The sequence below is a fragment of the Microcebus murinus genome, chromosome 7, assembly GCF_040939455.1.
Source record: "Microcebus murinus isolate Inina chromosome 7, M.murinus_Inina_mat1.0, whole genome shotgun sequence".
NCBI lineage: Eukaryota > Metazoa > Chordata > Mammalia > Primates > Cheirogaleidae > Microcebus > Microcebus murinus.
In genome coordinates, this window is record NC_134110.1 from 63,518,958 (window position 1) to 63,544,432 (window position 25,475).

At 36.3% G+C, this 25,475-nt stretch overlaps 1 protein-coding gene across 1 annotated transcript in view; it reads left to right on the forward strand.

Annotated features, from left to right (window-relative positions):
- The window catches only part of STK3 (serine/threonine kinase 3), a 267,587-nt gene that overhangs the window by 177,877 nt on the left and 64,235 nt on the right, over positions 1-25,475 (forward strand). Inside the window, exon 10 of the mRNA XM_012762004.3 lies at positions 24,030-24,205. Within this exon, the coding sequence (XP_012617458.1) occupies positions 24,030-24,205 (176 nt within the window). The remainder of the gene's footprint in view (positions 1-24,029; positions 24,206-25,475) is intronic.

The window sequence follows — 25,475 nt, forward strand, 5'->3', positions numbered from 1 at the left end:
CCCATTGAATATTTTGAAAGTGTACTTCCTTAGAAACCAGGATAGTTCTTTATTACTTCTTATAGGCAATTATGATAAACTTTATTTCTTGGCTTTATGTAATAGTAAAAAAAGAGTATAGCAAAAGTAAACTTTTTAAAATTTTATTTTAACATAGTAGAAAGCAACACATCTTTAACTTAGAGTTATGGAACTCTAAGTTTTTCTGTTGAAGGCTGCTAACCCATAATTTAATTTGTAAAGTATTTTAGAAAGAAAAAGATAGTGTTTCTAATATTTACTTTTCCAATTTAAAAAGTGAACCTAATATTCTGTTCCAATAAATACAACATAATATTATTTCATGTTGTCCAAATTATCAGTTAAGCCACAGAGACAGAGTAGTGCAAGAGCTATGTGAAGAAATCAGGGCTGAAGTGGGAAAATAAACACTAGAAAGAAGGAGAGACAGGGATGCTCACACGGAAGATTTGCTTCTGTGCATATTTACTGCTGCTTATCATGTGTGAGGCACAGTGCCAGGGGTGCTGCAGGGGCCAAAATGATGATTAAGACATCCTCTCTGGCCTCCTTTGCTTACAGAGTGATTAAGATAGGGATGCTTTCACAAACTCACATTTCTTTTTTTTTTAAATGGTTTTTTAGGAAACTGCAGTTAAACAATGTAGGACATTGTGATTTCACAGTGATAGGCAAAAAAAATTGTTGTCTTCATACCAACTGACCTTTCTCATCCCTTCCTGCTACTACCCTAGTCCTGTGTGGTTAATGTCAAAGTCTAAGCACTAGACAGTATTGCTTCTAAGTGGCAGAAAAGCAGGATTACATGACTTGTACCACTTTTGAATCCAGAAAATTGTAAACATTCAAGTGAGTTGCTGGTATTGCAAATGGATATTGGAATTTCCTCTCTGGTATTTCCATTTTCTTTTTGCCCACTGCTTTCTTTTTGCTACTCCCCCTGTGAGGTCTCACCTCATAGCTTCAAGTCACTTGGCTTGCTGCTGCTGCTGCTGCTGCTGGTGCTTTCTTCACATTTCCTTGTGATATATAGCCCTTTATGGGGTAGATGTTCTTTGGAAGGGGAGGGTCATGAAGCACAAGGTGTAAACCGATTACTATGTGGTTAATCCTGCGGGTGGGGTATGAGTTTTCTACCCCCTGCCACTGGTGAGTCTCCTGAGCCTTTGCCCTGGAAAGCAGCCTAAATCTTAAGATTTCTTAAAATTCCTAGCTGGGCTTCTGACCAGAATAGGCCTTCTGCCTATTCTATTCTATACAGATACTATAGTAGTATCCATAACATGCATGAACTGCAAAGGATGGTCTTGTGGCCTCCAGAGCCGGCTAGTGTTAGGGTACAAGTCATATGCCCTGTATATCAAAAAGATCCTGTGGTAAAACAGCTAATGTATTTCCCATCAGATGTAGCACTATTTTTCCACAAGCTGTTAAATTTCCTTTACTCAAATTTTATGATTCCTAGCAGATCAGTTAGAAGGTCATTGAGTACTCTGTTGTATCTCTAGCTACTCTGTTGTATCTCTAGTGAGCTACTGAGCTGCCTATGAAACTATATAAACAAGTTTTCATGTATTAATGTAGTTGAACATCAGCATATATACAGTGGTTAAAAAACCAAGTCTTTATAGAATCTAATTCATGTTAGATTACATTCTGTTATATTTTGAGGAAGAGATAGTGGTAATGATTTATCAAACATCATACTTTAAAATTATATCACAGATTTCCATATATTTTATATAGTGACTTTTGGCTTTGACAACCACAGAAATCAATATATATTATAATTTAGTTATAACAAATTATATATAATAGGTATGACTTTTTGTCACAAGAGATTTTATGGAAAATCTACTTGTAAGTTGAGCAGATAATGGTTTATTATAGTTGCAGTTGTTTTATGTGTCTCAGCAAGTTTTAAATCCTATGAACCAATTTTCCATATATTTTAAGTTTCTGCAAGTTAGACTTCATTCTGTAATGTGGGACTTTGATGTTCCCCAAAATCTAATCAAGTGATGTTAGTATAACCCTCTTAGGGATTGTCATACTGTAGAATAGTGATAGTAAAGAATGTAAAGAAGTTATTGAGGGAAGACTGACTTTTCCTGAAACCACATAGTTAGTTTAGTTTAGTTTTTACTCCTGATCTAAATCTTCTTTAAAGCTTGTGAGATTAGTTGGTATGAGGTCTCAGCTTATGCCACTTTAGTCAAAGCCTCATTTGCTAATGTATTTTTAGAATTTTTGTTCCTTAAAAAGATTATAGTAGTATATTATTTTTGGTTTTCTAAAATCTCTAGAATGTTACATTGTGTGCTGAAGATTCTGATTTCCATCTCTTTTTCCATTGGAGTTTCAAGTGAGTTGCCTTATATAACATTCTTGTCAGTTTTTTTTAACTTTATCCATGACACTAGAAATTACAGTACTGTTTTCCTTACCTCTGGGAAGCAAAATTATTCAAAGACCTTTTTGAAGGGTAATTGAAAAAAGTGACAAAAAGTATTTAAAATTTGATCTGTTTAAAAACAGTGGGCATGGATCCTACAGTCATAATCCCAAGAAGAACTTTCCAAAACAGTTTTCAGCAGTGATGGCATTACCTATACCCTTCTACTCCCACTCTTCCTAGTCACATATCTCTGGGGCCTCCTTATTACCCATGTAATGTCCAGGCTTCAGCTGTGTAACCAAAGTCCTTCATGATCTGGCACAGCCAATGTTTATACACGGATCTCTACTTTTTCCTTCCATACTGGTCTGTGCCAGTTTGAATTCTGAATGATTGACACTTGATATAAGCAGGTTGATTATTATTTAAGGAAACCAATTTTTAGGACTTTTTATCCTGAATAAATAGATTAGAACCAGGTCAAGAATCTATTGTCAAGGTGGCTCATGCCTGTAATCCTCGCACTGTGGGAGGCTGAGGTTAGAGGATCACTCAAGGTCAGGAGTTCGAAACCAACCTGAGCAAGAGCAAGACCCCGTCTCTACTAGAAATAGAAAGAAATTAATTGGCCAACTAAAAATATGTAGAAAAAATTAGCTGGACATGGTGGTGCATGTCTGTAGCCCCAGCTACTTGGGAGGCTGAGGCAGAAGGATTGCTTGAGCCCAGGAGTTTGAGGTTGCCATGAGCTAGGCTGATGCCATGGCACTCTGGCCTGGGCAACAGAGTGAGACTCTGTCTTAAAAAAAAAAAATCTATTGTCATCAAGTTGGTGGGCATAATTGAGATTATTGTATTGTGAGTGACTCTGGGAGAGCAGCAACTTCAGCAAAGAGAAGACTGGGACTTTTTATCTTGTTCAACTAAAATCTTCTCAGTTGGTGCTGTCTCTGTGAAGGAATTTTCTGGTCTTACAGAACTGGGGCTGGATTGGTAGCTCTAGCTGCTCCGATGGGGAACTATACCTTGTTGGTATCTGAGGAAGAGCCATACTTTTCAACCAGGTTTTTATTTTGTGTGAGTGTGTGTGCATTATTGTGTGTCTGTTGTTTCACCAGATAAACTGTGAGGTTTGTCCTGATAAGAATCCTGTGCCACATAATAGTAGATGTTCTTGGGTTATCGGTTTCATACATGACTAATAATTACAGTATAGTCAGAGTCAAATCTTGCTGGGTTTTTCTGTGTTGACTTATAATAGTATTAAAGAGTCATACCTCTGAAAGCTAAGAGAACTCTCAGGTAAACCTTAGTAAGCTATTACCTGGTAACATACCACTTCTTTTTAAGTGTTCTACTGTCCCTAGCTTTCATTTCACAAGCAGACCTTCTGAAAATGAGTTCCTTAAGATACCCATTCAGTGAAATTCTCTGATAAATATAAATGGATAGATTGAAAATAAATAATAATCAGAAGTATTTATCATGAAGATAAATTATTAGAGAATTATAGTATATATTATTAGCTTATTAAATGCTCTGCAAGTAGTGCAGGAAGGAAACCTGTTTAAAACTTATATTACCCAGGCTTTCCATAACTTACTTGACCATGAAAAGCTGATAATGAAAAGCATATCAGCGATTAACATCCTATGTAATTAGCGTCTGAGAAACTCTTTTTGGGAAATGCTTTTATGGGAGTCCTTAAATTCCTTGACCCTTTCCTAGTTCCTAGTCTGCTTTCTTTTTATTAGCATACCTCCCCTACAGTTCTGTATTCAGCTTAGAGGCTATATTTCATTGTTTCAGCCACTCTCTTACTCATATCCTTAACTCTTCTGCCCTAATGTCTGTCTTTTCTGTCTCTCCTGGAAAACTGTGACTGTGGACAGTCTATTTGTTCATTGTCTCTGTATCTTCTCCCTGGCTGTTGAGTGCTGCTGGAGAAAATCTCACATCTGTACAGATGAGGGCTACTAGTTCAATACCTTCAGCCCCATTTGGACCATTTCCAGAACTTTCCTGGAGATCTATGCTTCTCTGCTCGGCTCTTTTTCATTATAGAAATTGGCTGTTTTAGACCTTCACTAAATCTCTTCCTGCCACATCCTCTCTCAGTTTTAGATGCTCTTGCTTCCTACTTCATAGAAAATCATTAAACGTTATCAGGCAAGAACCTACAGAAGCTATATAGGTGGGGTGTTTTGGGATTTTTTGTTTGTTTGTTTTAAAGAGACGGGGTTTTACCCTGTCACTCATTCACTATGCCTGGTTTGTATAGGTATTTTAACATGGACTTTTGGAATGAGATAGAAAAATTTGGCTAAGCAGGTGGCTCACACCTATTATCCTAGCACTTTGGGAGGGTAAGGTTGGAGGATTACTTCAGTCCAGGAGTTCGAGACCAATTTGGATAACATAAGGAGACCCCATCTCTACAAAAAATAGAAAAATTAGTCGGGCATGGTAGTGCATGCCTGTAGTCCCAGGTATGTGGGAGGCTAATGCAGGAGGATCTTTCAAGCCCAGGAGTTTGAGGTTGCAAGGAGCTATGATCATGCCACTGTACTTTAGACCAGGCAATAGAGCAAGACCCTGTCTCAAAAACAGAAAAGACAAGAAAAATTTGATTCATTCTTAACTTCTCTCTCTTCCTTCACCCTCATGGAATTAACATCATCTCATCAATTCTGCCTCCTAAATATGTCTGTCCTGTTCTTACCATTGGCTAGCATTTCTCTTGTGCAGGTCCTCATAGTCTCTCACTTGCATGGCTTCCTAATTGATCCCATGCCTGTGATTTTGATCCTCTACCCTTCATAGAGATCTTACTGCATCTCTCTTCTGCATATCACCTCCCAGTGACCCTCAGTTGCTCTTAGCCTAAAGCCTAACATGGGTTAAAAGGTAGTATATGCTCTGGTCCCTCTTTACCTCTTTTCTCATATCTCACTATTCTGTCTTCATCCTCCTTCCAGCTCAGTTCCTTCCATCCTCCTCAGCTCTTACAGTACTCTTTCTTACCTTTGGGTGTTTGCACCAGATCCTTCTATTTGGATTTCTGCTTCTTTGGCCAATTCACATTCATCCTCTCAGGCTAAGACATTGCTTACTCTAATGACCCCCAGTTAGGGCTGTATGCTCCTCCCATATGCTCCCATCTCACCCCAAATTTTACTCTTATAACACTTGTCACCCTGCATTGTAAGTGCCTGCGTTTGTGTGATTACCTTTTTATTGCCCACCATATTTCTAATACCAAACACTTAGTACGAGTTCATCAAATATTTTCTGAACAAATGATGTGGTATAGTGAAAAGATCATGGGATTTGAAGTCAGACCACTTATTAATTGTGTGTTACTTATGTTTTCTGAGTTTCAGTGATGCATATTTGTCTCTGTATTTGTGTGTGTGTGTGTGTATTAATTTAGATAAATTCACAGAGCACCTAACCTAGCAGGGTGCTTTAAGTATAGTAGATAATCTATCAAGGGTATTCTCCATCTGCCCACTCTATTTTGTCCTTCCAACAACTTGGGAAGCTGGAGCATCTGGAGGGCCTTGGGCTTTGTTAAGCTCTGCTTCACATGCACTAAGGAAGGCCTGATCCTCCTGGCACTGAAGACTGAGCTGTTGAACAGCTCTGTTTACTTCCTTCCCATGGCAAATTCTTGCTCCCACCTTTCCCTGACTTTTCTAAGACCTTGCTCTATCTCTCTTTATTCAGTAAGTTTGTCAGAGGGGAGTCTACAGAGAATGATGATCTCCAAAATAAGCTGAGTACAACAACCATGAATAAGAGGGATCCGAATGGTAATATGAGGAAATGAATGGCAAGAGTGTACTCAGCTGGTTTGGCATCTCCTGACTAGGAGTGTATGTTTGATAATGTGTATTGAGATGACTTGAAGTGAGAGAACTATTTTCTACTGTTTGTGAAATTTGACGTCTCTTTGAGAAAATGAGGACAGTGCCATGAAATCATGAAATGGTAAATTTAAATTTTATTTTTTTATTTTCAGAAAGGGAGAAAAAAATAATTTCTCAAGTTATAGCTATCATCATCTGAAGTCCTACTGTGGGCCAAATATTGTGCTCAGGACTTATATGTTATCTTATTTTACTCCATACCAGGATCCTATAAAATAGCATTTTCACTACCTTTTACCACTAAGGAAACTGAGACTTGGAAATGTTGTTCAAGATTTCATAGCAAGTAAATGATGGAAGTAATATACAGATCAAGGTTGACACCAAAATCACATCACTACTCTGGAGCTGGTGACCTCAATGTCTCTTTTAGGCAGGATTCTGGAACGTGTGGGTTCTTTAGGAAAGATCAGGGTCATTATATGTTAGCATAGGTTACTGGAAGCAAATCATATTGGAATAATATGATTGCCTTTTTTACAGCATTGCTAAACTTCTAGATCAGAGGAAATGCAGGGTTTGGATATTGTACCTTAGGATACTGGAAAAGTATTTGATAAGGTCTTTAATTATATCCATGTAGATACCATGTACTATGACCTAGGTGATGATCCTGTTATAAAGGTTGAACAATTACACCCAAATGTTCTTACATCAGTGAGAGTTTTTTGGAGGAAACAGAAACTACTCTAGGTATTTTAGAAAGAGATTTAAATCACAGGATGTTAACAAAATCAATGGCTGGAGGAGAAGGTGACTCATATTACTGCAGCCACCACTCAGCACCTGTAAAACTGGTGACTAGATGCTAGAATGCTACTTTAAAATCCCCCAGGTCTCCATGACTCTTATTGCTTAAAAGGAAATAATTGAAGTAGCGGACATATAACCTCTGCTCATATTTCCTTTTCCCAGCCATGAAAGAGTACAGTTACCCAGAAATCTAATTGCAAAGAGTCTGGAAAAGATAATGTTTAGCTTTCTAGCCTCTATAATACAAAGGCTCACAGAGGCAAGCGGCAGCAATTGTTAATTTCAGTCAACAACAGTATTAAATAATTGTTGTTTATCTGAGGATTTCTCATTGTGTGATATAGAGCCTAGGCCTCAGCCCTGGCTAGCTCAACATTTTTCATAGAAACTTGGATGAAACTATAGGGGGTGAAAGTCCATCAGAATTGCAAATGACATGAAGTGTAGCTAAATAAAAATACATTCTACAACACAATCAGGATCTTAAAAGATCTCCACAGCTGGGGCGGTAGACTTGATTTACAAGATGAACCCTGCTCTTGGGTCCAGATAACTAACCTCACAAGTGTACATCAGCAATAGCTCTTTAGAGATGTTGGTTCTGCAGTCTGGAGCAGGGCTTAGGCATCTCTATTTAAAAAATATATTTAACATTTTTTTTAAACTCTGCAGTTGCTTCTGAGGTACAGTTAGGACTAATAACCACTTTATAGAAGAAGGAAATAAACAGCTTGACTCTCCTCTCAGGGACTAGAACTTATCTGGACTATTGTGTTTAGAACCTACCTTGAGTATTTGAGAAGGATGGAGATCCAAGGGAGCATATTCAGCAGAGAGGGAGCTGGATGGTGATGTAGGGAGACACCATGTTTATTAAGAATGGGTGGTGAGATAACTAGTTGTGTTTAGATCATATATTATTTACATTTAACTTTTACAACTGTTTATCAATTATTAAATGCTGGGTTAAATAATTTAATTGAACAGATATATTTTAAAATTTTCCTCTTTGTATATGCCTGGAGTATATAATGATTTTGAAAATATATCAGTTTATTTTGGATAGCACATATGCAGTTTCATTTCATTGTAAGAGAAAGCAAATGAGGTTCTGCTTAGATTTGGAGAGTTTCTGGAAACAGATGCTAGATTGATTTACAAAGGGTTTATGAGAGATATCAAGAAGGGAAGACTGACCATTAGGTATCCTCACTCCCTGGTTCATCTAGTGTCCCTAGACAAAATTTTAAGTATGAGGGAGTCTGTTTGCTGTGAGCTCCACTTCATGTCTCATTCTTTGCTTAGTAATGTTTTTCTCTCAATTCTGATTCATGTACTTTTCCTCCTCCTTTCTCGCAAAACCTGTTTCAGGATGAGATACACTGGTATAAAATGCCTAATAATGTTTAATGTTTATGAAATACATTTTCCCCATAATTGCCTTAAGCCAAAGGAGTAAATCACTAAGGATGGAATTTCAGATGGCACAAAATGATTAACAAGGGTAGGAGAGTATGTAGGGGAATTACTTTCTGACTTTACCAGAGATGTTACCATTCTTTCATAAAAAACTGTTGTATTCCCCTTTAACTCGTAAGGTTAATCTTGCCCAGGACATGGCAATCAAAGTGACAATAGTAAAATACGGGTCCCTCTTGGAGCTGGATGCTAATATACATAATACTTCTGGACAACTAGAAACCCTTCATTTTCCTCCACAGAAGTATTAGCTGTCCAGGTGAGGTGTGGCTATACTGGTTTGGAGTTCTCTGTGAGTCTTGAATATGGTCTGCTCTTCTGTGTGCTCTTGGTCTGTGTGTGGGATGTTTAATAAAGTATGACCCAGCTCGGGCCTGTTGGTGAATGCATTTTGGTTGTAGGATGCTTCTTTTATTAGCACAAAGCACAGACAAGTGTGTAGATATTAGTCTTCTTTGTACAAATGAAAATCTCTTTTGTGTAAAGGCCTCTGAAGAAAGAATTTTCATAGATACACAGTGGCTGTTACAATATTCATTACTTGCATAGGAAATCCTCCCTTTTATGTAACTAAAATCCTTGGGCTTCAATTTGTCTGTTTCCTTCTATTCTACCCTTATTGGAGATGGAAAACAGCTGGTCACTATTTTCTGTGCAAGAATCCTTCATGTATACATGGATACTTATTAAATTGTTTCGTAGACTTTCCTTTTCCTGGCTGAACAATTTCAGTCCCTTTAACCTTTGTGCAGGTATTATTTTCTAAGCTTTTAATCTCTTTTGTGACTAGCTCCTGGACCTTCTCCATGTTATGTGTATCCCCTCCTGGTTTAAAATGCAGTATAATGAAGTTAAGAAAAAAAAAAAACCCTGATGTCAGTAGCTGCTATATTAACATCTTGGTTTTTATATGTATTCACTTTATTCTTGGCAGCAAATTAAAGGACAAATTTCCAAGATCATTAATCAGGTGGAACACCCACATCTTAAAATATTTTTAGAAGAACAAATTAGGTAATCATCATAAATCCCTTTGATGTTGACACATACTATGCTAAAGTTATGATTAATTGTTATTTCATTCTCTACACCTGAGTATCTTTGTCATAATTGTGCTAAGAATTTAAAAATTAAACAAATTACATTTTATTGAAGTATTTTAAAAATTCCTTTATACATTTAAATTTTCATGAAGACTTCACCTGTTTAGAAGACATGCAAACTAGGAAAGTTAAAGAATAATTGTGGGTGGACTGGCATATTTTCTAAGGTATTATATTCCTCACAATTCCAAACACTTTAGTTTCCTTTAAGTGTTTTGGAAAATGCATGAAGGAGATTGAAAACAAATTTTATCTTTAAAATTTCACATGCACAAAGGGAATACGTGGTGGTTATTTTATTCGTTATTGCTAATGAGTATTTAGTTGTATAAGCAAGCAGTTGAAGGAATTGGGGCCAAAATTGAGGAACTAGGTAATTTTGAACATTAAATTTATTATTAAAATAAAGTATATTTTTGTAAGCTAGGTTCGGAATTCAGCTGCAGCTGGAGAAATTGATGTCAATTTTATGTGATTATTCTTTCTGTGCTTAAAAAAGTATTTGCCATAGCAACCACAATCACATATGACAGTGGTTACTATCTTGAGATTTCCTGCTTTATTTTCTCATTGAAGGGCCCAATATTTGCTTTTTTTCCTTTTAAATAAATTATAAGTCATAGCCATCAGCCTCTCTGTCCCACTTCTGTGAACATGCATCTCTCGACTGCACACTGTAGCATGCGTTTCATATTGTGTAGTTAAATATTACTGCACAATTGTGGCTGCCCCCTCCCATTAACTTTTAAAACAAACAATGTATTTTCCTCTTTAATTTTTTTTTAAAAATGGTTTTTATCTTTGTGTATAACCAAGATATCCTCTAAATATTAATACTAGGTTTTAAATTAAGCAATAGAAAATATTCAGAAGTACAGGCACATACAGTTGAATAAAAAGTTAAGTGTAAGTATACCTTGGTTAATAATATCTTGTTATAAAGCCATCTAAGAAGAAAAATCTGTTAGAATAGACACAGACCATCTTTTAAGTTGATTTTAGACTGTTGTTAACTCTCTGTAAGAATGTTTAATTCCATCTTAAAAATGGGTTATTTTAAAAACTTTTGAGTGTGGGACTCAAAAGGCATTTTACCATAGCCTGTAAAAGACCCTTAAAACTGTAATGTGTCCGAAATGGTGATAAATTGAACTACTATGTATAATAGTGGATTTCAAGTTTCAAATCAGGATTTTCCTGCTGTAAAACTGAAGATTCTTACTACTTCTACTTCTTCCTACATCCTCCTCTTGAGAATAGAAATGTGTCAGTTAGTAACCGAATTTGGCTCTGTGTACCAGAAAACCCAAATAACAATGGTTTAAACAAAGTAAGATTAATCCCTTTTGCCACTTAGCAAGCAATTCAGAAGCACAATGTCCTGCACTGGTATAGTGATTTCATGATGTCATTAAGAGATCCTTTCTGTGACACCATCAAAGGGTATTATGCTCATTCCCCTGCTTGCAGAATAAATGCTAGATCTCTAGCCATCAAGTCTGCATTCCAGGCAGAAGGAAAGAATAAGAAACAGAAGGGGTGATGACTACATCAAGAATACAGAGCTTTCCTAGAAACCCTTAGTTTATGTACATGACCATTCCTACCCACAAGGCAGACACCTTTTCAACCCTAATAAGAAAGAGAGGGACTGTAGATATTAGGTGGGCAACTTTTTCATTTTGAGACACTGCAGTACTAGTGGTGGCCCATTTGACTTGGGTTAGAAGCCCCTTATTGGGATAGTGTTAAGAGTAGGCACAGGACTGTTAGGGATGTAAGTAGATTCCTAGAATGAAATTTCTTAATGATTTCCTTTCTTTCTTTAGTCAACCCCAGGGACTGGTCTGCCTCTCCCCTTTCTATTGCCACTGCCTGTCTCTGAGCTCGTACTTCCTTGACTCATTGCAGAAAGAACACTTTTGTTTCTTTCACTCTCCTTTCTTTTCCAGTCTTTTCCTTACTCTCCCTATTTCTAAAAGAAATGCCTGCTGAGGCCCTCACCTTTTTTATGAAGGAAAATGAAAAGATTCATTTTCCCCACTTTATTCTCTGTAGTGAAAAAGCAACTCTTGACATTTTATTTTTCTCCCCCTTCCTGGTGCATGCTGCTGCCCTTAATATGTAGGCCATATGAGAGTAGCTGCTCCATAAATGTTAGTTTCTGGTAGGAAAAGATTAGTCTTCCATTTACTCCTATAATGCTTTGGGTGAATTTTCTGACATACAAAGGTCTGAAGTAGGAGTTACTGGTATATCAAAAAGACCCCTACTGTTTATTACTGCGCTAAAGACTTGGTGAAGATTCTAAATGAAGACTTGCATACCTCCTAGTCAAGGAGAAAACAAAGAAAACAATAACTGGAGTCTCTGCAGTGAAGCCAGTATTGGATGGAAAGAAAACTAGTAAGAGCAGTGTGGCCCTGACCCGGTGTGGACAGAGATTTGGGGAGGGACACAGGTCACAGAGTACTGTTTTCTTCAATGGATCAGCAATGCCATAATGTGTGTTTGTTGATGTTGTTATTTTTGTTTTACCAAAGCATTTATGAATACTAAAATTGGTCTTTTAAAGAATACTATGGAGAAATATGCTTCAATGAAACATTTCTATGTATTTGTCAAATGCAATTGATAGTGGTAGTCTTTATGAGTTTCTTACTTTTTCAGCACTTAATTCCTAAAGAAACCATTTTTTCTCTCTTCTCTGATTCTGACTTTGCTACATAAACATTCATAACCATTATTATACTGAATGTTAAAGTTTTCAGATGTCTTTATGTATGAGACCCATTTTAAGATTTCCTGGCAAAAATCAGAACTTAACTATGTAATTCTTTTGCAGAATTATTCTTCTCTTTGGAAAAAAAAAAAAAAGGAAAAGAATATTAAGCAAAGTATTCCTTTAAGGGATTATCCCCCCTACCCTGGCCTTATGATTTGATTTACTCATTTATTTCATAGGGAATATGTGTAAGTTGAACTACACTTGTACTTTTTAAAAATTTATTCTCACAAAATGGGGAAGAAGTAGAGAATATCTGAAGTTAAATTCCTATTCTCTATTAGGAATAAGGTTGCCATAGGGACCAAATTTCAATTCTGAAGGTACAGAATATGTCTTATAATGATGAGACCCAGAGACAAATCAAAGGTACTAAAAATCTATTGAGAATGTTAATGGAATGTATGTATCCCATCCAAATGTCAGTAATATAACCTGTCAAATTAACCAATTCATTCCTTCCTTTCTTCTTTCCCCCTCTCCCTCTTCTCCCCCCTTCCTCTCCCCTCCTTCCCAGTGGAGGATTTCAGGGAACAAAGTTGAAGATGAATACCATACACACAAAATCTTTACTTTTAACATAGTTATTGATCATTAAAATATTATACCTTTTCTTGGGCTGGGTGCAGTGGCTTGTGCCTGTAATCCCAGTACTTAGGGAGGCCAAGGTGGGAGGATTGCTTGAGGCCAGGAGTTTAAGACTAGCCTGGACAATATAGCAAGACTCCCCCATCTCTAAAAAAACAAAATTTAAAAATTAGCTGGGCATGGTGGCATGCACCTGTATTCTCAGCTACTCAGGAGGCTGAGGCAGAAGGACTGCTTGAGCCCAGGAGTTTGAGGCTGCAGTATGATCACACCACTGCTGTCTGGCTTGGGTGACAGAGCAAGACCCTGTCTCAAAAAAAAAAAAAAAAAAAAAAATTCACCGTCTCTCCTATATATTTTGTTCATTTTTAACACACCAGTAAAATCTGTTCTGATGGGATATCTAAAGGCAGCCTTGGCCATTATCATGATGAACTGTCCCTAAGGAGTTCCTTTTTCATGGACTTTGTTTGTGGGATGTGATAGTATTCTAAGTTTTGAAGGTTCATCATGAATATTGGTGTTTTATACTATCTTCATTTTGATGGAATGTCTCAGTATCTTTTCAGGGGATAATTGGGTCCTAGATATCTTCTCACATAGATTTTCAAGTCATCTGAAGCCTGAACAGCTGTATTTGGAGGATGAGTCCATAGATAAACAGTTACATTGAGTGTCTTTTTCTGTTTTTCCACTAATATATGCATGTTCTGAAAATCAGATTCTTTCTGACTCTACTTGGACAGATCATTCTAATAATTATAGTAGCACAATTTCTCAAATATATTATTTAATATCACCAATGCACAGTTGCTAGTAATGAAGAACTAATAGCATCTACTAATTTAAAAATAATGATGAAAAAACACATGATGTCTCATAGCTTCTCCTCATGTTTATAAATATTGAACATCTAGGTAGATAGCCAAAAACACTCAGTGATAGTTAGAGTTAGCTTATTTGTGAAATTATTTAGGTAAAGAACTGGGTTCCTACATCGGAGAACTTACAGTTTAACGAAAGATAAAGATGGAAGCACATTTAAAAGATGTAACCCTTGGGATGTAAAATATTAATAAATAAGCATTACCTTTACTAATAATTATATTATTCATATGTTTACATTGTTATAATCATTTACTTGAGCATAGATTAGGTTCAACCATCAAAACACCCATAAAAAATGAATAAGCCCTCTATGTAGGTATTAAAAAATAAGATCACTTGCAAATACGGATCTGCACATACAGAAAAACTTAGTTATTTTAAAAAGAATAGTTAATTTAAAAACATAATTAGCCTCTCTAAGAAATATCTGTATACCCATGTTCATAGCAGAATTATTCACAATAGCCAAAAGATGGAAGCAACCCAAATGTCCATTGACAGATGAATGGATGAGCGAAATGTAATATGTATGTACATGCAGTGGAATATTATTTCACCTGGAAAAGGAAGGAAATTCTGACACATGCTATGACATGAATGAACCTTGAGGACATTATGCTAAGTGCAATAAGCCAGAAACAAAAAGACAAATACTGTATGAGTCCACTTATGTTAGATATTTAGAGTTGTGACACTCATAAAAACAGAAAGTAAAATGGTAGTTTCCAAGGACTGGGATGATGGGGAAATGAGGAGTTTAATGGGTACAGAGTCTCAGTTTTATAAGATGAAAGGAATTCTGGAGATAAGTTACACAATATTTAATGCCATTTCTTCACTTAAAGATGGTAAGATGATAAATTTTATATGTATTTTACCACAATAAAAAAAACTGAAAAACATCATCTTAACCATTTTTAAGTACAGGTATACCCTGTTTTATACTGCTACACTTTATCATGCTTTGCAGATACTGCATTTTTTACAAATTGAAGGAGTTTTTAACTGTAGCAACCCTGTGTTAAGCAAGTCTATTGGCACCATCTTTTCCAGTAGCATACGTTCACGTCATGTCTCTGTCACATTTTTGTAATTCTTACAACGTTTCAAACTTTTTCATCATTATTATGTCTATTATAGTGATCAATGATCTTTGATGTTACTGTTGTAATTGTTTTGGGGCACTCCATCTAAGACGGAGAACATAGTTTAGTGTGTGTGTGTTCTGACTGCTCTACCATTCCCCTCTTTCTCTTCCTCTCCTCAGGCCTTCCCTATTCCCTGAGACACAACAATATTGAAATTAGGCTGATTAATAACCCTGCAATGGCTTCAAAGTATTCAAGTGAAGGAAGAGTCACGTTTCTTACTTTAAATCAAAAGCTAGAAATGATTAAGCTTGGTGAGGAAGGCACGATTTAAAAGCTGAGATAGGCCAAAAGCTAGGCCTCTTGTGAATGCAAAGGAAAAGTTCTAGAAGGAAATTAAAAATGCTACTCCAGTAAAAACATGAATGATAAGAAAGTGAAACAGCCTTGTTACTGATATGGAGAAAGTTTTAGTGGTCTGGATAGAAGATCAAACCAGGCTGGTTGCTCAACACCTGCAGTCTCAGCACTTTGGGAGGCTGAGGCAGGAGGATTGCTTCAGACCAGGAGTTGGAGAGCAGGCTGGGCAACACAGTGAGACAAAAACTCTCTACAAAAAAATAAGAACAATTAGCCAGGAGTGGTTACTCATTTCTATAGTCAGAACTACTCAGGAGGCTAAGGCAGGAGGATCACTTGAGCCCAGCAGATTAAAGCTGCAGTGAGCTATGATTGCACCACTGCACTTCTGCGTGGGCGACAGAGTGAAACCCTGTCTCTTTAAATAAATGAAATACATTTTGTAAGGTTATAGCTAACATAGTGATTCTTCTGATAGAGCTAGACAAAGTAAATTGAAAACTTCTGGAAAGGATTCACCATTTTTGACGCCATTGAGAACATTCGTGATTTGTGGGAGGAGGTCAAAATCTCAGTGTTAACAGGAGTTTGGAAGAAATTGATTCCAACTGTCATGGATGACTTTGAGGGGTTCCAGACATTGGTGGAAGAAGTAACTGTAGATGTGATAGAAATAGCTAGAGAATTAGAATTAGAAGTACAGCCTGATGATGTGACTGAGTTGCTATAATCTCCTGATAAAACTTGAATATGAATGAGGAATTGCTTCTCATGGATGAGCAAATAAAGTGGTATCTTGAGATGGAATCTACGACTGGTGAAGATGCTGGGAACATTATTAAAATGACAAGAAAGAATTTAGAATATTCCATAAGCTCAGTTGATGAGGCAGAGGCAGAGTTTGAGAGGATTGACTGCAATTTTGAAAGAAGCTCTACTGTGGGTAAAGTGTTAGCAAACAGCATCGCATGCATGCTACAGAAAAATCTTTCGTGAAAGGAAGAGTCAATGGATGCAGCAAATTTCATTGTTTTTCCTTATGAAATTTCCACAGCTGCTCCAACCTTCAGTAGCCACTATCCTGATCAGTTAGCAGACATCAACACTGAGGCAAAACCATCCACCAGCAAAGAGATTATGAGTTGCTGAAGGCCTAAGCGATTGTTAGCACTTTTTAGCAATGAAGTATTTTTAAATTAAAGTATATACATTATTTTTTAGACAGTGCTATTACACACTTAATAGACTCCAGTATAGTGTACACGTAACTTTTTTTTCTATTTTATTTTCTTTAATTGACATATAATTGTACATATTCTGTTTATGGGTTACATAGTGATGTTTCAATACATGTAATGTATAGTGATCCAATTAGGGTGATTAGCATATGCATCATCTTGAACTTTATCATTTCTTTGCTTTGGAAACATTCAGTGTCCTTCTCCTAGCTATTTCATACTATGGGTTGTTATTAACTGTAGTCATCCTACAGTTCTATACAGAACCCTAGAACTTATTCCTCCTATCTACCTGTAATTTGGTTTCCTTTAACAAATCTGTCTATATCTCCCCCTTCTGTCTACCCTTCCCAGATTCTAATATCCTCTATTTTACATTTTATTTCTATGAGGTCAACTTTTTTAGCTTCCACAAATGAGTGAGAATGTGATGTTTTAGCCTTCTGTTCCTGGCTTATTTTACTTAATATAATGTCCTCCAGTTCCATCCATGTTGCTGCAAATAACATGCTTTTATTTTTATGGCTGCATAGTATTTCATTGTGTGTGTGTGTGTGTGTGTGTGTGTGTGTGTGTGTGTGTGTGTGTGTACACATCACATTTTCTTAATTCATTCATCTGTTTTCAGACACCTAGGCTGATCTGTATCTTGGCTATCGTGAATAGTGCTGCAATAGAAATGTGGGCGCTGATGTCTCGTAAATATACTGATTTCTTCTCCTTTAGATAAATGCTCGCTGCTAGGATTGCTGGATCATATTCTATTTTTAGTTTTTTGATGAACCACCATACTATTCTCCATAGTGGCTGTACTAATTTACATTACTACAAACAATGTATAAGAGTTCCCTTTTCTATACATCCTCAGCAGCATTTGTTATTTTTTGTCTTTTTGATAATAGCCATCCTAACTGGGGTGAGATGATGCCTTATGGTTTCGATTGTCATTTTGCTGATAATTAATGTTGTTGAACGTTTTTTAAATATATTTGTTGGCCATTTTTGTTTGTTTGTTTGTTTGTTTTTTCTTTTTCTTTTTTTTTTTTTTTTTTAGCCATTCGAGAAAGCAGGAAATTGTTGGCCATTTTTATGTCTTCTTTTGAGAAATGTCTGTTCAGATCATTTGCCCATTTTTAAATCACATTTTTGTTATTGTTGATGTTTGAGTTCCTTTTTACTGGATATTAATCTCCTGCTATAGGAATATTTTGCAAATATTTTCTCATGTTGCATAGGTTGTCTTTTTACTGTTGATCGTTTCATTTGCTGTACAGAGCTTTAGTTCAGTACGATTCCACTTGTTTACTTTTGTCTTTGTTGCCTGTGCTTCTGAGGTCTTATAAAATATTTTCACATATTAATGTCCTGAAGCATTTCAGCTGTTTTCTTCTAATAGTTTTATAGTTTTGGGGTCTTATATTTAGGTGTTCGATCCATTTGAATTGATTTTTATATAGGATAAGAGGTGGGGGGTCTATTCTTCTGCATATGGATATCCATTTTTCCCAGCATCATTTATTGAAGAACCTGTCTTTTCCCCAGTGAGTGTTCTTAGTGCCTTTGTCAAAATAAATTAGATGTAGATACGCAGGTGAATTTTGGGGTTCTCTCTTCTGTTCCACTGGTCTAAGTGTCTGGTTAGGATTTCCAGTACTATGTTGAATAAGAGTGGTAAGAGTGGACATCTTTGTCTTGTACTAGTTCTTAGAGAAAAAGCTTTCAACTTTTCCCTGTTTAATATATTGTTAGCTGTGAGTTTGTGGTATATGGCCTTTATTGTGCTGAGGTACTTTCCTTCTGTACCTAATTTATTTTTTTTTTCATTTTTCTTTTTTTTCCCACTCCAGAAAAGCAAAGATATGTTCCTAATTTATTGAGATAATTTTATCAAATGCTTTTTCTGTATCTGCTGAAATGATCATATGGTTTTTGTCCTTCATTCTATTGATGTGATGTGTCATGTTTGTGTGTTGAATGATCCTTGCATTCTTGGGATAAATCGCACTTGATCACGGTATATTATCTTTTTGATGTATTATTGGATTCAGTTTGCTAAGTATTTGTTGAGGATTCTTGCATCTATGGTCATCAAGGATATTGGCCTTTCGTTTTCTTTTTTTGTTGTGTCCTTTTGTCTGGTTTTGATATCCAGGTTATGCTGGCCTCATGGAATGAGTTAGGAAGAGTTCCCTCTGCTTCAGTTTTCTGGGAATAATTTAAGGATAATGGTATTAATTCTTTGAAGGTTTGGTGGAATTCAGTAGTCAAGCCATATATTCCTGGACTTCTTTTGTTGGGAGACTTTTTATTGTTGTTTCAATCTCATTACTTGTTATTACTTCTATTCCTTCACTTTCAGTCTATGTATGTCTTTATAGATGAGGTGAGTTATTTGTAGGCAGTGTATAGTTGGTTGTTGTTTTTTATCCATTCAGCCTGTCTGAATCTTTGAAATATGGGGAGTTTAATCTGCTTACATTTATGGTTATTATGGATAGGTGCGGACTTACTCCTGCCATTTTATTGATTGTTTTTTGGGTGTTTTTTTTGTTTTGTATATCCTTTGTTCCATACTTCTTCTCTTAATGTCTGTTTTCACAGTTGGGTGGTTTTCTACAACGATGAGTTTTGATTTCTTTCTCTTTGTTCTTTGTGTATTGGCTCTACCAGTGAGTTTTATAGTTTTGCATCTTTTCAGGATGTTAGTTATTGTCTTTTTCGTCCCAAATGTAAGACTCCCTTGAGCATTTCTTGTAAGGTCAATCCTAGTAGTGGTGAATTTCCTTAGATTTTGATTGTCTGTGAATGATTTTATTTCTCCTTCATTTCTTAAGGGTAGCTTTGCTGGGTATAGTATTCTTGACCAGCAGGGGTTTGGTTTTATTGTTTTTGTTTTTTTCTTTCAGTACTTTGAATATATAATCCCATTTTTTTCCTTTTATGTGACTTGGCTCTCTTTATTTTGCTGTTTTTAGAATTCTTACTTTGTCTTTGACTTTTGGCAATTTGACTATAATGTGTCTTAGAGAGAACCTGTTTGGTTGAATCTATTTGGAGTTTTTTGAGCTTCCTGGACCTAGATGTCATTCTCTCTACCAAGAGTTGGAAAGTTTTCAGCCATCATTTCATTAAATATATTTTTCATATTCTTTCCCTTCTTCTCTTCTGGAATGCCCATAATGCAAAGATTTGTTCACTTAATGGTTTTCCATACTTCCTGTAGGCTTTCTTCATTCTTTTAAATTCTTTTTTCTATTTGTTTTTTTTGTCTTTCTGTGTTATTTGAAAAGATCTGCCTTCAAGTTCAGCAAGTCTCTGCTTGGTCTAGGCTGTTGTTAAAGCTCTTGATTGTGTTTTTTGTTTGCTTCATTGAGTCTCCAGCTGTAGGATTTCTGGTTCTTTTCCTATGATATCTGTCTCTTTGTTGAATTTCTCATTTAAATCATGAATTGTTTTCCTGATTTCATTGAATTATCTATGTTCTTTTATATCTTACTGAGTTTACGTAAGATTATTATTTTGAATTCTTTTTCTGGCATTTCATATATTTTCTTATGATTGGGGTCTGTTACTGGAAAATTATTGTGTTCCTTTGGAAGTGTCATATTTCCTTCATTTTTAATGTTTGATTTGTTGATTTCTATAGATCAATTTCTATACATCTGCTCTAACAGTCACTATTTCTGATTTTATGGAATAAATTTTGCAGGGAAAGACTTATTTGTTTAGATGGGTCTTGGGATGTCAGTTTGGTGGGAATGTGTTGGATTTAGATCTAGGTGGACATAGTAGTCTCCACACAGTTTCTTCAGCTGGAATCCACACTAGTGATGTTTGTGAATGTCTTGTGACCTAGGCTAAAAGCATTTGTGGCAGTGGTGGGGCATCTTTGCCAGGGTGGGCTTTTAAGGCTGTTTTCTCAGGTCAGGGTCACTTTGTGTGCATACAGTGGGTCAGTTTGGAGTCTGGTTCCCTGGGGTTGGGGTTATTACTCTGACTAGGGGCACAGGTATATAGTTACCCAGCTTGCTTTGGGGCATGTCAGCTGCTCAGTGGCTCAGGGACCTCTCCCACTCAGGGCACACACAGCAGTTTTGCTGGCTCAAAGGCAGACTCTTTGCTAGACCATTCCTCTAGCTGGAAGTGCAGGCGGCAATGGTTGATTTCTCTGCTATACAACACCAGAGTCACGGCTGATCCTGGACCCAGCTGGAGTTATGGTGTTAGGCTGCCCTGTGAGCTTCGTGAAATGAAAATGGAGCTCCATTACTGGAGAGGTACGGTGGCTACCGGTCTCTAAAGGAGGGCACTCTCCACAGGTGGCTCCTGATCTCAAGATGGTGCTGTGCAGCAACAGCTTGGCCCACAGGGTCTGGGTCAGGGGTTGAGAAGTACACACTTTGTGCTCCTAATCTGAAGCAATCCTGCTGCATGAATTCTTAGCATCTCTTCCAGTGAAGCTCAGGTCTTACAAGGACTGTAGGTATTTGTGGTGGCATTGGAAGCTGGTGGGTTTTTCTGCTTATCTTTCCCCTACAAGGGGAATTCATTGTCTTCAAGCTTATATGATCCAGATGGAGGACATGGGGTTGTAGAGGACAGGTGCTTCCACACTGCCCTTCTGGGCTTCCAGTCACCACAGGTGCCACTCTACTGCCCTGTTTCACTCCAGCACTCTTCTTTCAGCACTCCAGTCATATCTGTTTATTTGTTGCCTTGGTCCTTTCTTGTGTAGGGTATGAGTGCCAGGCATCCATAGTTAGCCATCTCACTGATGTCATTCCTAAATATAACTTTTATATGTCATGAAAAACCAGAAAATTCATGTGACTCATTTTATCATGATATTTACTTTATTACAGTGGTCTGGAACCAGACCTGCAATATCTCCAAGGTATGCCTGTGTACAGTTCAGTGGTATTAATTCCATTCATATTGTGCAACCATTACCACTATCCATTTCCATAACTCTTTTCGTCTTATAAAGCTGAACCTCTACATCCATTAAATACTAACTCCTCATTTCCCACCACCCCAGTTCCTAGCAACCACCATCTGTTTTCTGTCTATATTATTTTGACTACTTTATCTGATACAAGTGGAATCATACAGTATTTGTCCCTTTGTTACTGGCTTATTTTACTTAGCAAAATGTCCTCAAGGTTCAACCATGTTGTAGCATGTGTCAGAATTTCTTTCCTCACATTTTCCTTACTCATTTATCTGTTGATGGATATGCGGGTTGCTTCCATATTTTTGCTATTGTGAATAATGCTGTGACAAACATGGATGTACAAATATCCCTTTAAAACCCTGCTTTTGCTTCCTATGGGTATACTCAGAAGTAATATGGTAAATTTTATGTTATATGTATTTTACCACATTTTTTAAGAAACCACATAATCAAGATGAAGTCAATAAAAGCTTTGTTTTGATATGGAAAATCATGTCATTTTAAGGCAAGGAGATGAAAATTATTAAATAAATAAATACCACCATTACCACCCTCTCTTGAATTCTCACCTAAACTCTAAATCTTCCAAATAATGCATACAGAAATCTAAAAGTGGGGAGAAAGAGGAAATTGATTGCTTACCTGACAATTCCATCTCTCTCACTCAATCCTTTTCTCTTTTAATTTAGAGAATTCCAGACTCTCTGATCCAGCACATAAAGCAAACATCAATTTAGATTTGCCCTATATTCTTAAAGACTAAAAATAAAGGTCTTAGCATGCATTGTTTTGACTAAAATGATCTTATAGCTCAATCCGAGTCAACAACGTTACTTATTTATTATAGTAGTAACTGCAGTATTAAGCTGCACTAGTATTATTACAAATGCAGTCTAGATTGGCCAGGTCACTATTACGAATATTACATCTCATTTTAAAGGAACATTGAGAGACTGGAATGTCTCCATAGGCAAGTAAACAAGATGGTGATGAGTCTCAGAAACATGTATCAAAGGAACTGGGGATGTTTCATCTTAAAAACAGACAGCCAAGACAGGACCTGTTATCTAGGAATTTATGTGGAACATGAGTATAAATTACAGAAAGACAGATTTCAATTTCACATTTAAAAAATAGTTTTTTTCACTAACAATTGCCCAACAGGCTTCCTTGTGAGGAGATATACTCCACACAAGAAGTTTTCAAGAAGGTACCTTACTTTCTGTTTGAGGAATTGTATGGAGTTGTACGGGAAATGCCTTCTTGGTGGTCTCTGGGACATTTATTTGGAGCCCCAGAGCTTTAAGGAATCCAGTTTGAAAACCACTGATCAAGACCTTAACAGCCAGATTAAAAATCTAGCTATTCCAAATGTTTATTTTCCACTGAAATTATTGAATGTAAAAAATGAGGAGCCATTGAAAGATTTTAAGCAGAAGAGTGACATGTTTTGATTTATGTTTAGAAAGGTCACTATGTTGACAATATTCCATACTGTCACTATTCCATAATTAAAATCAAAATGAACATACCAGAAGCAAGGAGACTAGTCTGGAAGCTGCTACAGTGGACTAGGCAAGAAATAATTAGAAGCTAAACTATGACAGTAGAAATATGTACGGAGAAAAAGGGTTAAATTTAAGCATCTCTATTGAGAAGTAGAACTGAAAAGACAATGATCAGTTTGACGTGATGGGAAGGGAGGAGTGTGAGCTAATTCTCAACTTTATTACTTTGGGGATTGAGTAAATAATGTCCACGTTAGCAGAGATAGAATATGTGGGAGGAGCCACAGGTTTGAAGGGAAAGATCTTGAATTTAGTGTTAGGACTGGTAAGTTAACTGGTAACTCACCTCAGATCAAGTTGTCTGATAGCAAGCATTTGCAAAGTCAGATGTGGAACTTAGGAGCAGGGTCCGGGTTGGAGAAATAACATTGGGAGACATGGATGTAAATATGACAGGCAAAGCCATGAAGTCCAAGGAGAGGGGGAATCAGCTAGACAGACTATGAGGGAGCAATTAAATTGATATAAGAGGAACCTAGCTAAGTCCTTATAATGCCCTATAGCCGATAACGTACAATGACAATAACAATGTAGGCTTAAATGCGAAAAACCAAAAATACTTAGGTTTTTAAAATTTACTTCTTTTAACAAATTTCAAATGCAGCTGAAATGATTTTGAATAAAATTATAAAAATTCTAAAATTTCAAAATGTTTCTATAAGAATATTCTGGATCTTTGCCTAATGATTAGTTTAATTTTTGTTTGGCCTGGATATTTTTATCTTTTTCATTCTTATTTTGTTTTACTTTGTTCTTCATGAAATTGACTATGTTGGCCTTGGATCTGACCACTACAAATTTATTATATGGCTCCATAAATACTTATTTAAATGAAAAGCTTATATACCTTCCTTATGTTCTTTGTTTACCTAAGGAAATGCAACTTCACCACAAGTACAAAGACCATCTTTCATGGACTACTTTGATAAGCAGGACTTCAAGAATAAGAGTCATGAAAACTGTAATCAGAACATGCATGAACCCTTTCCTATGTCCAAAAATGTTTTTCCTGATAACTGGAAAGTTCCTCAAGATGGAGACTTTGACTTTGTAAGTACATTTTAATTCTCCCATTCATGTTGTCTTCTGTATTTTATCATCACATTGAGAAGCAGAGTGTATGAATATATGAACTATGTATATATGTACAAATTATAGACTGTATATTAATATTCAATATACAGCCACATATATGGGTAGGAAAATTGTGAAATTATAGTTCACTTGTAGAAAGGTACTTGCAGAGAAATGTAAATAATTTCTAGTAAAATAAATAATAGTTTAAATTTACACAGGTTATTTGGGACTTCTTAAAACTAAAATGACAACTATTTCAAAAGATGTTTTCAATAATGCAAATATGAGGTAATTCTGACAATCAGGAAGCTCGGTTACCAAAATAAATGAGTGTTTGTGACATAGACTTTGAGAAATTTGCTTCAACTTTGAAAGTTAACTAAATTAGTTTCTACTTCAGTGTTAATTCCACTTGGTTTGTCAGAAATAATAGTCTCATTCTATATCTAAGTAGCATATAAACTTCAATATAAAACTGTGCCTTATCATGTTTTTTTGTTACATTTTATTTCTTCTGCCCTGTTTATCCTCCTCTCCCGTCCCGTTTTCCTTTTCCTTTCCTTTCCTTTCTTTCTTTCCTTTCGTTCCTTCTTTCTTTCCCCCCTCCCCCACAGGGTCTCATTTTGTTGCCTGAGCATGAGGACAGGAGGGCAGTGGTGTGACTGTAGACTGCCCAAAGCAGTCTACAGATCATAACTAACTGCAATCTGAAACTCCTTGGCTCAAGGAGTAGCTCAGACTACAGGTGGCGCATGCTACCATACCCAGCTAATATTTCTATTTTTGTAAAGACGGTGCTATGTTGCCCAAGATGGTCTGGAACTCCTGGCCTCAAGTGATCCTCCCACCTCAGCCTCCCAAAGAGCAAGGATTACAGGCTGTGAGCCACCACCCCCAATCTATTATTTCTTTTAAAGAATGCATAGAATACAGATGAACCATTTTAAAGCAACTGTTTCCAGAACTTGAAACAGTAAATTCTCAAAATGAATTCTTTAAAGGAATGAAAATTTTATAGTTTAAATTTTTACTTTAGCATGTTTAAACAATAATGTTACTTCTACATTTTGTTTTGGAACATATTTTTTTCCAAATAAGTCTATAATCCTGTAAGCTGCTTTATAGTCATATTTACTAATCCTTTATAGTCATATTTACTAATATATTTATAAGTAAATAAATTTTAGATATATATCTCTCTAAAATTTTTAAGAATAATATTAAGCCATTTTGCTTAAGCATC